The following is a 16,863-nucleotide window of genomic DNA, read 5'->3' on the forward strand; positions in this document are numbered from 1 at the left end:
AGATGTTTGTCGCACATATCGCATTGCCACACGCCTTGTAGAAATTCATAAAAATGTTAACTGAAGAGTAACAGTGTTTCAGCGTAGATAATCTCTACAGAGCTTAATTCAGCGCTTTGGACTTTGAACCCTGGCTAACAAGCAGACAGCGCCACGAGCTCGTGCAGCACTGTTTGAATACATGCAATTCATGCGTGCATTAGAAAACACAACATTCTGCAGTTTATTTAATTGTTTAAGGCCATTTTGCGATTTCAATCATCATACAGTAACTAGCAACAACCACCTCTTCATCTTCTCATTAAAGACATGCGATGCAGTACTAAACAGTCTCACGCTGCCGGTGCTTGTAATGATTTTTTGTCTTTCTCTGACAGTTTTGAATGCTTCCACACTGCTGACATGTTTGCTGCATTAGTGTGCACTTCTATTTGATCGCTTCATGTCATTGTTTGGTACAATTTATTCAGTCTTTTCGCTTATTCGGCCGAACACCGAAAGAGCTTTTTTTTTTTTGCCATTTTCGGCCAATCATAGCAGTGGGGGTTTACTTCAGAGTTTACAATCCACAATGCCTATTCAAACAGAGTGATCTGATGAGGGGGGTTCAAACAAGGCAGTTCATGACCCCTTTAAAATAATTACATTTATTCCCAAAAATTATTTCAAAATAAATAAACAGTAAGAAAAATGCAGTAAACCAAGTTATTTTGTTCTGAAAGCTTTTCTAAACAATACTACCCTTTCCGTGCCACTGACTTCCATAAATACATAGGCTATGCAAACAAACAGAAAGAACACAAACATCAATGAAAATGACAGCAAGAAATTAGTTGTTTACTGACCCAAATCAAAAGTGCACACCTCAAAGTATTAATATTCTCTAGCTTTACTCCCTCTGTCAGTGCAAGTCTAAGGGATTTTTTCAAAGAAAGTGAAAGTCTCCAAGGTGCAGGTCTGATCACATCAAGCTAATAAAATGTAGTCAGCTTCAGGATATCCAAGATGTAGAGAAGTTTTTTTTCCTCATCAAAACAGATTTGGAGAAATTTAGCATTATATCACTTGCTCACCAATGGACCATCTGCAGTGAATGGGTGCTGTCAAAATGAGAGTTCAAACAGCAGATAAAAACATCACAATATTTCCACAACTCAACTCTAGTCTATCAATTAACATCTCGTGAAGTGAAAAGCTGCATGTTTGTAATTAATTATTCATTAAACTTTTTAACTTTAAATCATCACTTCTGGCCATAATAGTCCATAATCCATAATAATGATTCCTCCAGTGAAAAAGTGCATCCCCTGTTGTCCTCTCATATCAAAATCTACTTTCATATTTGTTTAGAACTTTATTTTTGCTTGTAGATTGCGTTTGATCAGTGGGTATTTCTCTCCTGCTTCAGACAAGATGATTTTTTTTCACTGGAGAAGGCAATATTATAGATGGGGGACTTAGCCGCAAGCAACACTTTGAAGTAAAACGTCTTAATGATCGGTTAGTTTATTACAAACACGCAGCTTTTAGCTTCACAAGATGTTACGTGATGGACTGGAATTGTGTTGTGAATTATTGTGATGCTCTCCTTCAAACAGCACCCATTCACTGCAGAGGATCCACTGGTAAACAAGGGATGTAATGCTAAATTTCTCAATTCTATTCTGAAAAAGAATCAAACTCATCATTTAGATGGCCCAAGGCTGAGTGATTTTTCAGAAAATTTTCAGTTTTGTGAGCTATTCAATTTAACCTCTAGCCTCCATGTTCATAGCCCTAAAAGCCTGAGCAATAGCAATATGATAGCTGCATTTTGCAAATATTATTAGTGCACTATTACTGGTCCACGTACATTCACCAAACGCCCCTTGATGAGTCAAAACTGGATTTAACTAGAACTAAACTAGGCTCACAAATGCCATTTAACCTGTTACAAGAAATCGTGTGACTGCTTGTGATCAAGTACAGAACGACAGGACACAACATCATGGCCATCCAGTCTAACCAATTCATCATCTTAAGAAGGGGACATTAAAACATTGTATAAATAATACAACTATAGATTAATAATTGAAGCATGCACTAGTGTTTTCCAATAAAGTATATAATTGGTGACTTCTATTAATTAAACCTGCTATAAAGCTCGATATATTAATTCCAGTGATGTGATTGCATTTGTCACTCTTACCTTGAGTCGTTTGACGACTTCATCATTGCTGATTTTATCAGTGATCTCTTTGACACCCAGTGGGTAGATGATCTTTACGTCCCCCGCCGGTCTTTGCTGCTGAGGCTGCTGCGGGAACTCCATCATCCTTCTCTAGACAGACGGTCCTCTACTGGCCTCTATAGGCAACAACACTAAAGTTCAGCACACAAACCCACCACACCACTACAAAAACACTAAAAAACACCGTATGCGCTTCTGTTTCGTGCTCTCTGGGCGTGTAGCTAACATCTCTATAACCGTGCAATGATACGAAAACCCTACAGACGACAGTTTGCGGGAAAATCCCGAAAAAAGCACGAAGCTAATGAAGCTAATAGCAGTACTAGCCAGAGAGCTAACGAGACCCGCTCCGCTGCCGCGCTTTTAATCTTAAACGTAGTATCTATGCATGTAAAGCTTTCCTGACAAGGGTCTCCTCATATTACGCACGTTCAGACATAACCATACTACTTGGATAATAAAACATCGTTTAAAAGCACCTCAGAGAGTAAAAGAGCTCATTGAGCTGCTATTGGCCTAGCCGTCAGCTCCAGGCCTCAAACTATTCAACAAACACACAGCCAACACTCACATTTACCTATTAAAATCACAACCCGCCGCTTCCTGTGACCCCAAAAACATTTATTCCATATCGCTCACTCGACACTACTCCACTACGGCCGTTATCTTAACTTTAGACGGTAAGAAATCTGAATTGTTTACTTGTTTTCTCTGTACAAGTTCACTCAGCGAGGCAAACAGCGACCACCAACTTAATCATCCCACACAAACTGTTTGAATTAAACTCCCTCGAGCGACCCCAGTTGCCTTACAACCGCCTACAGATCATTCCCCGGTCATTACCTCACAGACAATTCGTTGTTTTAATGCATGAGTCGGGTTCGGGTGTTTTTTTTTTTAGTTTAGGGCACAAAGCTCCGTCTCTTTCATACAGGCTTGTGCGAACGTCCTCGCGTGGAAAGTGGAGGCGCAGCGACCCCATTGGCTGAAAGACGGTATTGCAACGCGCCGATGGAGGGAGAAACATTACCATACAGGTTAGAAAAGAGACGCATAAAATCTGAAAGAACAGCGCCGAACTTGGTTTACCGTAAATCTCAGAGAAGACGCACCTCTACATTGGCTTGCACAACTGGTGAAAAAACTACATCTGAATGTAGGCAATTGCATAGCATACGTTTTTTTACTTACCCCCCCACTCCCCCACAAAAAAACTAATACATAAGAAATATATATATACATTTGTGAAAATAATAGAGTTATAATTAGTGCTGTCAACCGATTAATCGCATCCAAAATAAAAGTTTTTGTTTGCATAATATATGTGTGTGTTCTGTGTATATGTATTATGTATATATAAATACACACACATACATGTATATATTTTGAAAATATTTACATGTATTTACATGTCTATATTTATATTAATAGAATTTATATTATAAATATATTTAATATATAAACAACATATTTTTCTTAAATATATACATGCATGTGTGTGTATTTATATATACATAATATATAAATATACACAGCACACATACATATATTATGTAAACAAAAACTTTTATTTTGGATGCGAATCATGTGATTAATCGCAATTAATCGTTTGACAGCACTAGTTATAATGTAATATTTCAGAGTGAATTTATATTTCAGAGTGATTTTAAATGTTTTAATGTCTCTTATGTTCACCAAGGCTGCATTCATTTAATCAAAATAGCAGTACAATTATCAGTAATATTGTGAAATAGTATTAAAATTTGAAATAGAATCTTTTGTATTGTTTACTGTCACTTTTGATCAATTTAATACATATTTGCTGAATAAAACACACACACACTCAATGGCCCCAAACATTTGAATGGTATGTTAGATCGGGTCTCCACGCCAGATAATAATTAGGATCCAGCCCCGGACGCCAGATCCCGTCAGAAAATATCAGTTTGTCCAGTAACAGAACAACTAGTCAGCAGCGCTGCATACCAAACCCTGTTAACAGCAAGTCTTGTCTGGTATCCAAAAATACCCAAAACGAGTGTTTAACAGTCTTCTGTCAGTCAAGAAGAAGTTGACAGAGGAAAGCCAGAGAAGAGCATGAAGCAGGAGACGAAGTGATGATGGAAAGAAGTAACAGAGTTTACTGAACAAACTTAGTTGTGTATGTGTCAATGTTCAAACTTCATCTGACCAGCACAAATTCAACATGCACTGTTATACCAAAACTGCTTCACAGCAACATCCAATAAACCTTGGGCTTCCATAAACATTCCCTCTCATCTATCTCTTATTCATACAGACAAAACCATAAACCTTGGGTTTCCATAAACATTCCCTCTGATCTATCTCTATTCATACAGACAAAACAGTTCATGAAACCCCACAAGCATGAGATGGACAACAATGAAAATGCATAAGCAAGGAAAAATGAATAAGAAATATAAAATATAGAAACATAATAAATGAATAAACAATAAAAATACTTAAATAATATAATGATAAATGATAAAAATAATCAAATGACAAAAATAATTAAATAATAAATCATATGAATGACTAATGTTTATAAAAATGATTATGTGAATAAATGATTATAAATGAATAAAAAAAACATAAAAATTAAAACACAACACACACAATTTGCACGTGAGGATCTAAGGATCCTTCAGGTAGTATATCATGGTTTCTGCATAAATATTAAGTAGCACAACTGTTTTCAATATTGATAATAATCTTGAATGATCATTGATAAGAATTATTTTTGAGCAGCAGATCAGCATGAATGATAGAATGATTTGGATCATGTGACACTGAAGTAATGATGCTGAAAATTTAGCCATCACAGGAATAAATTACATTTTAAAATATACTACAATAGAAAACAGTTTATACAAGTGTAATATTATTTCACAATATTAGTCTATTTATGTATTTTTGAGCACATAAATGCAGCCTTGGTGAGCAAGAGACTTCATTAAAACATTTAAAAACTGTAATGTTTCCAAACTTCTATTATTTATCAAGAATATATAATAGTATTCCTGAGACATGGGACAAAACAAACAGGTTAACAGAATTATTTTTTAGATACATTTGTTAAAAATGTTCAAACATGCTATTCGTTTACGATTTGGTGTAATCCTACATTTCTTATATAGTTTAATATATATATTTACTCTTATTTTATCTTGTATTTTTTCCTGTGTACTGGAGGTTTCACCAAGACAAATTCCTCGTTTGTGTTGGCATGCTTGCCATTAAATCTCTTTCTGTTTCAGATTTTTTTTGTTTATCTATGTAGTTTTCCCTCGCAGAATACAACAAAGCTGGAGTCATGCTGTTTCCATCCACTAGAGGCGCTGCAGTATTTTCGCTTCTCCGCTGAGAGTTGTTCGTCTCTGGTCTGGGTTAGTCACTCTGGTCCACACTCCAGTATAGTAGGTGGCGGTAATGCACCTTAACGTTGGATGCCACCCGCCATAAAACATGAAGAAGAACTAGTTGTTCGTCTGGTTTTCTTCTTTACTTTCCTTCCTCTAGTAAAACTTGAAAACAGTGGATTTGTCGTCGGTGTCTTGTGAACGGGTCACAGCAGAATGCCAAAGAAAAAGAAAAACGGACTGAGTCCCTCCCGAGCCCCGTTGCATGCGGCTGAATACGGGAGCGGATCCGAGAGTCGAGCACACGGGGCAAACGGACCTTTTGTGACCCGGCCGGACTCATCATATGATAACTTTGGATCCATGCAGTTCAGGAGCGGTCAGCTGGAATCTCAAAGCAGAGACGAAATCATTCAGAGCATGCAGGAGATGTTTTCACATTTGGATTCAGAAGTTATTTACATGGTGCTCTCAGAAGCAGATTTTAAAGGTAAGAGTAAATGGCCACCACTGGCTGTAATTTTAGCAGGTGTCTAATTCAAGTTAGTTTTGGGAACAGACAGCACACAATCCAATAAGATACAATATAATCAACGATTGTATTTATAGACCTTTTGTTACTACTACCTGTAGGAAAACCTATCTGTAGCTGGTAGATTTGTTTTGGAACATAGCTGGTTTCTGTGTGGTGGTCTTCACTTGGTGCAAGATGGTCATTAGCTGCCTGACCAACTACCATGCTCCAAAGCCAGCTTTCCCATCTTCACCTGGTATGGCCAACTGGTAGCAGGTTTGTTAATGGTCAGAGATGGCTAAAGATCAGCTTGGACCCCCTAATGACCATCTTAGACCACCTAGAAACCAGCTACATATACCAAAACACCACCTTCACTTAGTTACCTAATATTATTATATGTTCTTTATATTATTATTATATATATTATATTTAAAATCTTGGAAGTTGACGTTGTGACGTATGATATGATTAAGTTCTTAAAATGAAAAATGATATGACATACAAGTTTGGGATAATAAAGTTTTTTTTAAATGTTTTTGTAAGGCATAATATGTTCACCAAGGCTACATTTATTTGATCAGAAATACATTACAAAACATAATATTAATTAACTAAAATAACTTTTCTAATTTAATGTATTTTAAAATGTAATTGCAAAGCTAATTCCCCCCCCACCCCCCACGTCTTAATTGTCAGATCTTTCAGAAAGTATTCTGATATGCTGATTTGGTGCGAATTTATTATCATTTATTATTGGTGCTCAATTATTAATTATGGTTCTTATTATGTAGTTTATGCTACTTAATAGTTTTTTTGTGTAAACTGCTAAATTGTTTCAGTATTTTTTGACTAATTAAAAGTTTTAAAGCAACAGAATTGATTTGAAATGGAAATCTTTTGTAACATTACAGACTTGCTGAAAGTATTAAATCATTTTTAACCCTTACGCATTTCCAAACTTTTAAACAATTTCTACAAACAATATTCTTAGAAGCAAAAACTATTTTCACTATTCATAATAATAAGAAATATTACTATTTCTTAAGCACCAAATCAGTTTATTAGAATTTCTGAAGGATCATGTGACACTGAAAAGCAATGGCTACTAAAAATTCAGTGTTGTCATCACAATAATAAATTGCATTTTAAAATATATTTAAATAGAAAACATTTTTTTTATTGTAATAATATTTCACAATGTCCTTAAATATTGCACATATGCTGTTTTAAAATATTCAAGTGTTTCTTGTTCATCTCTGCATTAGTGGACAATGCGATGGATTCCCTTTTGGAGCTGTCAGATGCTGCTGAGGTCATAGCTCCACCCCCTCCTCCTGTCTCAGGTTTTGAGCAGGCAGCCGCTCTTCTGGGAACAAACACCACTCAAGCAGATCCCCTCAGTGGAACGGCGCAGAGCTTCATCTTTTCAAACCAGCCTGTATCTCAAGCAGAGCTCAGTCCTACTGAAACACACCTGACAGAGGAGTTTGATGCTCTCATAGATAAGGAACTTCAAACATTGACGTCACAGCAGTCAAAACCTAGCTCGCATCCTCTGATGTCCTCCATACCACTGTCTTCTCTGCCCCCTCCTTCTCAATCGATCCCTCTCTCCTTGCTGCCTCTTACACCCCAGACTCAGCTTCCAGCTCCTCCAACTTTACCAGAGCAGGCTGAGCAGGCCTCATACTCTGACCCCGGGCTCAGTGAGGCCCGTGGCGGTAGTTCACCCGTGAATGAATTAAGTTTTGGTGGGGTTCATATCCCTGAGACCAACACCTTATCTCTTGACTTTAGTCACCTAACACTGGAGGCCAGCTCTACTGAACCACGGCCCTCAGCCTTCCAGGTTTACCGTAGACCTGACCAACTCCGTAACCACGCAGCGGCAAAGCAGCATCAAGAAGCACTCCGCACTCCTGCCATGTTCTGGAACACTCAGGCTGCTGAGTTTCATCCTCGCGCTGTGGGGCCAACCTTCATTACACCTGTCATTCCTAACCCCACACTTTGGAGCACTAATCCCATCCCTGCTGCTCAGTGGTTGGCTCATGGACCTATCAGACAAGCACCTCTGAAACCTTCTGCGACTGTACCGGAGTCGTGGACTCTGCCCCCCAGGAACAGACTCATATTGGAAGGGCAGTTGTTGGTGTTACTTAGAGGGGCTCCTGGATCAGGCAAAACCACCCTTGCCAAGTAAGCAAGAAGACGCATATCTGGGATATGTGTTATTTTACCGAAAAGAGAAGGAATAGCGTAAAGGAAACCTCTTCTTTTATGGTATTTTAAGTTCTGGAAGAAGAGAGTATAATGTGCTTTTTTTTCTTTAAACTATGTAGTCCATGAAAGCAGTTTATGACGTACAACACTCCATTATGTAGAGGAAATAGATTTCCTTCGGGGGAAGTTTGGGTCATTAAGATTAATTTAGATGGTGCTAAAAGAATTAGATGGATTGTCCTTTGGTAACGCTTCATGGGTAGAAAATATGCATTGTGGTGGTGTCAAATTTTCTTATTTTTATAATTGTTGAAGCTTTTTTCATGGTACATGGTATTATAACACTTTGTATTACATTACAAAACAGAGGTTTGCAAGATAAACCTTGTTGTTTTAGTGAAGTTTCAGTGTACTTTTTAAATATCAGAATGGCCTTTGAAAAGAACATTTAAGAAACAAAATTGTATTTTAAATAAATAGAAAAAAGTTTAATAAATAGGCTAAACATTAAATAAATATTTGAACCTCCTGTGGCGCAAAAGAGCAAAAGCTTGTTTCATTTAGAATTTTTGGTATGCATACAGACTGTGAAAGCAATAATACATGACAATTATCAAAGTATGCTGTAGTGAATACCAGCACATGTATTGTAAGTAGATTTTGAAATGAACTACACTAGCAGATAACCGTGCTCACCGCAGATATGGTAGAGTATGTTCGTAAATAAAGTGTATTAGTTTTTGTCTCTCTCTGTTGTTCAGTGCTATGTTGGTGCAGAACCCTGGAGGAGTTGTTTTAAGCACTGATGATTATTTTACTCGAAATGGACAGTACCATTTTGAGCCAAATTTACTAGGAGAGGCCCACGAGTGGAATCACCAGAGAGGTGAGTATTACAGGGAAATTGATAATTACTGTGAAATTGTATACTCTCCAACTTAATGTCACTGTAAAAAACATTGCTTGATTGTTTGAGAGACTCAGCCAGCCTGACATGGCAACATTGGCTCAACCAGTAGTGTGAGTTTGGTGAGGGACTACCTGTTTGGATGAAAAATATTTTGAAACCGGTCATTATTTTAGCTATTCTGCTCGGCACCACTGATAGCACATAAAATTACACACTTCAAGTTTAATCTTTATATAATGTTTCTGCAATTTCTTTGTGGTGATCCACATTTCAGCAAAAGAGGCTTTTGAAAAAGGACAGTCACCCATCATAATAGACAACACCAATATGCAATGTTGGGAGATGAAACCATACATTGCCATGGTAAGCAATTTATTTTGAAATGCGTAATATGAAATAGGCCTAAGTTATTAATTTTCAATATCAGACAATGACCATATGTTTTGGTCTGAGCAATCAGCTGTGGCTCTTCCAGGTTTAATTTCACAAGTTGAACAATTTATTGTAATGCATATATCATGATACACAATTATACATCACTATATATCTTATTTATTGGTTTAACTTTAGAATATTCCATACTTTACAGTGTACAGAGACATGATCTGCAAACAGATTCGTCCATTGTGCTGATTGTAGGCCTACTTTTTCCTTCTCCTAGGCACAGAAACAGAGATATAAGGTGCTGTTTCGTGAGCCAGATACCTGGTGGAAAACTAAACCCAGAGAGCTGGAGAAGTATGTTAAAACACAACCACAATCCAGAAATAACTAACGTTGCTACACATTTCATACATAATCCATAAACATAACTAATTTAAGAACAGTTATCTTTAAACTGGTTTTCTTGGGAGTCTGAGCAAGTTACCCTTAATATATGTAGAACTCATGCACAACTGTGATCCATTGCTTTTAAGTTATTTTATGATCATGAATGTTTGCAATTTTTGCAAACTCTGTGATTTTCCCTCTTTATAAAGGCGCACAAGGCATCAAGTAACAAAGGAGAAGATCAGACGCATATTAGAACGGTATGACCGATTTGTCTCTGTCCAGAGCATCATGAATTCACAAAGACCGGAACCAGTGACAAGTGTTGTGGATTCGTCACAAACAGAGACTGAGCAACCCCAGTAAGTATATGCGTTATATTAATGTTACTTCATAGAATTTTTGTTGTGTTTTACTGTGTCACACCTTTAGTAATTATGAAAACACTGACTGTGAAGCCGTATGATTTCTTATGTATTTAAACAACAATATGTATTTCTCTCATTCCCTTCAGGCAATCTTTTCACCCTGGCCTCAGTCATCCTGATCTTGTTGGTGACTCTGGGTTGGGCAAACCCAACACAAACCTTTCCTCATCTCTGCCCGATGTATCCTCTGTTAGCCAGAGTTACAGTACCATATCTGCAGGTGAGGAAGAAGGTGAAATGGGCTCATACAGTTCCAAGGAATCGGTCTTGTTCCATGAGATTATTCTGGAAGGGTCTGGAACTCCTCAGTCTGATCTTCTTGATACTGAAGGGTTAGACTTAGAGCTAAATGCCTGCCTTGTGGATACGGAAAAAGATTTGGGAAATTTGAGTAGCGGAACAACTGAAGAATTTGTAGTGTCAGTGCATGAAAAGTTTCCGGAGCCGCCTGTGGCATTTTCAGAGTCCATTGCTCAGCGTGTGAGGAGGGACAGAGTAAAAGATAGAAATGCACTAGGAACTAGTGCCATTGATCAACCTGTGAACTTTGACCCCAGTGTTGACTCTCCAGGGCAAGATGAGGAGGGATGTGAAGGCGAGACTCTTTCTGAAGACAAAGTAGTGCGGCCAGAGCTGTTGGATTTTGTTGGGGACTGGCAACTGGAATCTCATAGTCAACGTCAAGGAAGACTTCAGAATTCAGAGAATAATACTGTTAAGAACACTGTTTTGGAATCCAGTGTTGTTGAACACAAAGATAACACTTCTGCTGATGAAGACAAGCATTCTGATACTGATAAGCTGAATACAGTTGAATTTCAAAAACTTGTAGATCTACTGCAATGTGGAATATACTCTTCTCCAGGTTTTTACCAAGGTCCAGCTCCAAGTAAAGAGACTACTCTGAATTCCCCTTCCATTGGTGGAAAAGAGGGTAACATGAACCTGGAGACTGTGGTTTGGCCTGAACTTCCTGACTGTGTGCTGGAGAGAACGTTTACAGAGTGCACTGACCCATGCAAAGACTACTCAAATTCTTCAAGTCCATCAAAACAGAGAGCAGACCCAACTGAGCAGTCTAATCAGGTGTCTGCTGAGAAGAACACACAGGATGAAGTTGAGCAGGAGGACAATGTGTTGTCAGAAGATAAATGCAGATTGAGCCCAAATGACCAAGAAACTCTGTGCTCAAAGGTTGCCGTAGACTCAGAGAGCAGTCTGGAAAGACGAAGAGGGCTTAGCCGAAGAGTGGGGAAATCTTGTAAACTGGCTCTTACCTTCACCAATCAAAGCCCTTCATCACCTTGCTCACAATCTCCAGTTGTTTCACATCTGCACCCTGATCTTACACCTACAGCGCAACCACCTTCATTGCCTGTGGAGTCATGTTCCAGTGCCTCATCCCAGACTCAACCTCAGGACTTTGCCTTGCTTTGGCGAATTGACCAGAAGAAATGTTCTGAATTAGACTCTGACTTATCTATTTGTGGTGTTGTTTTGGAGGGAAACTCCTTGCGTTTCATGCCAAAAACAAGTGAACAGGAGTCTGCCTGCCAGCAGGGAGTGCCATACCGTGTGGTCCATGAGAAGGGTTCTCAGGTAGAAGAGAATGATTTTAGAGAATCTAACTCTAAAAAGCAAAACCTTGAGATTCTGAGCCGCCATTTCAGATGTGTCTCCATTGATATTCTGGAGGACCTTTATGAGAAGTACCATCAAGATATCGAGTGGACAACCAACTTGTTACTAGATTCCGGAGAACGACTGTATAAAGAAGATGATGAGGGAGATGATTATTTGGTTCCTGAGGAAGAGTCATGTAAATCATCTATAAAACCATCAGAAACTGTAATGGGCTCAGAAAGTGTTCAGGCCAGACCTGTATTGTCTGATGACTCCAGCAACAGTTCAGGAAGTAGCATCAATCTCAAGTCCCAAGAAACTAACCTTAGTGACGTTAGCCAAGCTGATGATGATTGGACTCCAGGTCAAAGTTCACAAAGTGAAGCTGAAGGATCTGATGAGGCAAGCATGACAAAGGAGAAATGTAAGCCTAAAACTTCCTTTGGAGCATTAAAACAGCCGACACAAGGCACTGAAGTACAACTGGAGGTTACGGCAGCTAATGAGCAACAGACAGACAACACAGGTCAGCAAGGTCCAGAGCAGGAAGAGGCATTTGTGACAGAAGGTGAGAAAGTTCAATGCCTGGAGGAAGCATTGAAGGAATGGAGTGAAGAGGAGGCAGGAGAGAAGGAAAAGGAGGATGAGGAGACAGGAGCAGAGGTGAATGCCATAACACAGTCACTGCTGTATCAGATTGACCAAATGGAGCGCAAAGAGGAGGAAGAGAGGAAGGAACGAGAAAGGGAAAGAATGAGAACTGCACAGGGTGGGAGGGAGCCAAGTTCAATGGATATTCAAACCTTGGAGCTGAAACTTCCAACTGAACTTGCATTGCAGCTCACTGAGCTTTTTGGACCTGTTGGGGTCAGTCCAGGTAATAAAACATCTAATCAATATGTTAAATAAATCATTCAGTTATTAATTTAGTGAATCAAGTAAATGGTTCCAATGACATCAAGTGGCGACCCAAAACAATAACAAAACTGTAACACATATTCAATGTAATGTGGGTCTATATTTTCAAACCCTGAGAAGTTTTATTCGGAGTAGTTTTTACACGACCTACCCATGATGGAATTTCCCTAATTTGGCTACCTTCTACCAAGTCTCCGTTCTGCCCACAGTCTTGAATAACAACAACAACAGATATTGGGAAGTGTTTTCTCTTTTTAAAAGTTGATGCCTGTTTATTTTGTTATCATAACTATGTGATTATGTGGTTGATTTCATTTTCATTAAGCATTGTTTTTTCCTTGCTGTCTGCAATCCTGTTCGAACAGAACTTGTGTTCCGTGAAGGCTAAAGCCCATTAAAAAGCAATAGTTTATTTAGCTTAAAAGTAGTGTAACGGATAAAAAGAAACTGATTCTAGTTTTGTTTTTAATACAGTAATGTGAAAAGCTCTTACTTTGAAATGAGTAACCACATCAATGTTCATTCACACTCATAAAATAGTTTTAAAATCTCTTTGAACTCCATATGGTTGCAGGTGCGTTTTCATCAGATGACTGTGCAGTGCAGATAGACCTGAACTTGGCCAAACTGCTGCACCAGAAATGGAAGGAGACTATCCAAGTGAGTTCAGATATTTAGATTTTCTTATGTTTACAGTGTTTAGATATTAACCTACAAAAAACAACATAGGTTGTTTAATGTGACTGATTCTGAATTTATGTAAAACTTACCTAGTGTCTGTCTGTTGTCTTTGGCAGGAGAAGCACAGACAGGCAGCTCTGTCCTATCAGCTAATCCAAGAGAGTGAGACAGCTTATTCTATCAATATTCTATCAAGTATTAATAATACTTTATCTAACATATCTTATAGTTCTCACAGCAAAAACAAGGGATGGATGTGTGTCTCTAATGCTTTTTAAAAATGTCATGAGACACCAAAGTGTATCCAATTTGTGAAAACTGCTCTGTACCGGAAATAATTTTTCTCTGTTTCTGCTCTTTGCTCCCCATCTCTTTTTATGTCTCCATGGTAACGAAGGTCCTGTCCACTGGGGTGAATCGCAGGGAAGCAAAACCAGACTGAGGGACCAATTAGGTTTGCGTGAAGAAATTCCTTTTATGGATCATTGGAGTGCATCCTGTGCTCCTGTCTCACTGAGGGACATCATGATCGAAGAGCAGGTGATGCAAGACAGCATGGAGAAGGTAATAGTCACACTTAGAAAAAAAATCATCACTGCCTAGAACTTTGAAAGAAAGTAGTGAAAATTAGCTATGTTTGGGTTTTAGTCCAGGTCAAGTCGGAAGGACCTGGATAAGAAAGACGGTGCAGCCAAGCTGAAGGAGAACCAGCTGTTTTCCATGTTCCCCTCCATAGACCGACATTTTCTCAGGGACATCTTCAGAGATCACAAGTGAGAATATGATACATAGTGGTAGACTGTATATAATTATATTTAACTATATATATCGCAAATTAATTTTAACGTCACTAATTTTATTAGTGCGCGATTAATGCAGCGCGCATTTTCTGTTTGACCCGTGGCCTAGTCCGTAGTTGGAGAAAGGGAGATGCACAGTGTTGCCAACTAGATTTAGCGACTTTTTTCCAAAAAAGCGCCTAGCTACATATCTAGCAACTTCTTGGACAAACCTTATTTAGTTTCTGAGACTTGCCAGTACTGCCGTACGAGCGCAAAGTCTTGCTTTCCCAGTGCGCACACGTCTCTTTCTCTGCGTCTGATCTTTTCAGTGAGCAACTGAGAGGAGCAGCGCTTTCACCTAAAACGCATATTATGTTGCTTCTCTAATTTTACTTGCAAGTATAGCCGAAATCACAGCACAGCTATTGTCTTTATCTTGTGTATACGCATATTTTTTTGATTTTATCAGACGACGGCTCGATTATAAATCAGGATTTTTGTGCAGGATTTGGCTGCATCAAAATACAGTATGTGGGCACAGAGAGGCAAAAAAATTTAATAATAAATGTACATTTTGCATGTTCAGAAGAAGTGAGCTGCCCTGTCATGCGAAAATATAAACAAGCTTTGTGCAAGTAAATTGCTCAGTGCAAAGAAAGAGAAGTAATGGGAACCTGGTATTTCTATGTTCTTTTTTTATGTGTCTAATAGACATGAACAAGTTCTTTGAAAAACATCTATGACCTTTGAAACATGTCTACTCTTCATGCTCTGTTGAGTATGGTTTTACTAATAATAAACATACATTTGCATAAAGCATCCATATTTGTCCATGCCCATGTTGATTAGAGTATTAAAAACTTGAAAAATATTCAAGGTACATTTAGAACAGATAAAAATGCGTGATTAAGTTGTGATTAATCATGAGTTAACTCATGACAATCACGTGATGAATCACGATTAATCGATTAAATTAAATGAATCGATTGACAGATTATATATATATAAAATCATTTTATATCTATATCATACAGTGTATATATATCATTTGATATGATCATTTTAAGCTGCTAAACTCCAGGAAAGTTTTCAGTCCAATGATCCAGTAAGCGAATGCATTCAAACAATTCGTCCAAAACAGCGCTAATATAAAGGAAACCAGGCTGATTACATCAGAGATTGCAGAGAGAACAGAGACACGCATTGCGTTTTAAGTGAATTATTTATTCCAGTGTGTTTCGCTTTAAAACACGAGCTCTGTCATACTCTGTGATTGTCTCTGAAGAGCGCGAGCCCTCACACGTCACACGCGCTGTGAGAAGTACAGACTGAAGGGATTGTCAACACATCCCACCGCTGTATGGCCAGATGAGACGCAAACTACGTTTTCTTAACAGGATAACCAGTCTCGCTAGTAAAGTTTTGATGGATGAAGACTGCAATCAAGGTAAAGACGATTGCGGTGGCGTACAGGAGTCGTACAGTAAGCACGCGTGAGTCCGTTATAATAATGCGTGTATGAGTGCTCTTGACGCACTGATCGCACATTGTATTTATGCACAGGCACAGACATTTCCGTACATTCACATTTCTGCAATTAAGGATGATTGCTGCATAGTATGGGTGTTTCCTTTTGCCTGAACTACAGCCCTGCATTTCAGCCCGGGCCCGACGGGCCCTGACTTTTTTACACCCCTAGGGCTGGGCTTCGGGACAATTTTCACATCATAGTTCAGACGCAGGCCGGGCATCGGGCTTGTTTTAGGCTTCTCCTTATTTTTATGTTTTAGACATCCATCAATTAGTGATGAAATTATTAATAATTTGCCGCGCTGGTGGAAACAACACGAGACCGTGCTGCCGCGGCTGTCAAGAGCGGCTCGACGGTGTTTAGTGTCCAGCAGCAGCGAGTGTGCCGTCAGCGCAGCTGAACAGTTCTGCGTTCAAATGCACGCAATAGGCTGCGTTTAGCTGTATACGCATACATTTTGTATCGTATAGGCATTTTGTCCAGACGGATCCGGCGTTTTGGGAGAGTGAAACTGATATTTTTTTAAACCGGTTCCCAGAGTGGATAAATCTTAAAACGCCACCCTTGCGTTTTCGTGTAGACTGCGAATCCGTATATTTTCTGAAACAATGACGTCATCAGCCCACGTCTCGCCCCTAGTCAGACACCGCTATGTCACGTAACAGCAACAAAAACATGAACAAAAACATGAACAAACACTGAATGATTGTCTTTTTATTAACTAACATTCACATAGATTAATAAATGTATTGTTCCATGTTCGTTTGTATACCGCTTTTGTATACCGCTTGCTTACCAGTTTATGCGCATAGTCCAAGTCTTCTTCTCCGTTTTTAGTGTATCTCTGTGGCAGAATTACAGCGCCACAT

General features: G+C 38.7%; 2 protein-coding genes across 3 annotated transcripts in view; one reads left to right on the forward strand and one right to left on the reverse strand.

Moving 5' to 3' along the window:
* pds5a (PDS5 cohesin associated factor A) overlaps nt 1-3,204 on the reverse strand; it is a 36,908-nt gene extending 33,704 nt beyond the window's left edge. The window contains exons 1-2 of one of the 2 annotated variants that reach the window (XM_016513969.1): nt 3,074-3,204; nt 2,189-2,346 (exon numbers count right to left, since the gene is read on the reverse strand). In XM_016513969.1, the coding sequence (XP_016369455.1) occupies nt 2,189-2,314 (126 nt within the window). In that variant the 5' untranslated portion in view covers nt 2,315-2,346; nt 3,074-3,204. The other variant, XM_016513970.1, reaches the window with a different exon arrangement.
* A 2,459-nt stretch (nt 3,205-5,663) lies between these two features.
* The window catches only part of LOC107709441 (NEDD4-binding protein 2), a 17,608-nt gene continuing 6,408 nt past the window's right edge, over nt 5,664-16,863 (forward strand). Inside the window, exons 1-11 of the mRNA XM_016513914.1 lie at nt 5,664-6,100; nt 7,393-8,326; nt 9,112-9,236; nt 9,535-9,623; nt 9,922-9,998; nt 10,241-10,393; nt 10,546-12,959; nt 13,575-13,660; nt 13,798-13,843; nt 14,079-14,245; nt 14,330-14,454. Coding sequence (XP_016369400.1) covers nt 5,827-6,100; nt 7,393-8,326; nt 9,112-9,236; nt 9,535-9,623; nt 9,922-9,998; nt 10,241-10,393; nt 10,546-12,959; nt 13,575-13,660; nt 13,798-13,843; nt 14,079-14,245; nt 14,330-14,454 — 4,490 coding nt within the window. The 5' untranslated portion in view covers nt 5,664-5,826. The remainder of the gene's footprint in view (nt 6,101-7,392; nt 8,327-9,111; nt 9,237-9,534; nt 9,624-9,921; nt 9,999-10,240; nt 10,394-10,545; nt 12,960-13,574; nt 13,661-13,797; nt 13,844-14,078; nt 14,246-14,329; nt 14,455-16,863) is intronic.

The sequence above is a fragment of the Sinocyclocheilus rhinocerous genome, unplaced genomic scaffold (genome assembly GCF_001515625.1).
Source record: "Sinocyclocheilus rhinocerous isolate Xijiao unplaced genomic scaffold, SAMN03320098_v1.1 scaffold1648, whole genome shotgun sequence".
NCBI classification, from domain to species: Eukaryota; Metazoa; Chordata; class Actinopteri; order Cypriniformes; family Cyprinidae; genus Sinocyclocheilus; species Sinocyclocheilus rhinocerous.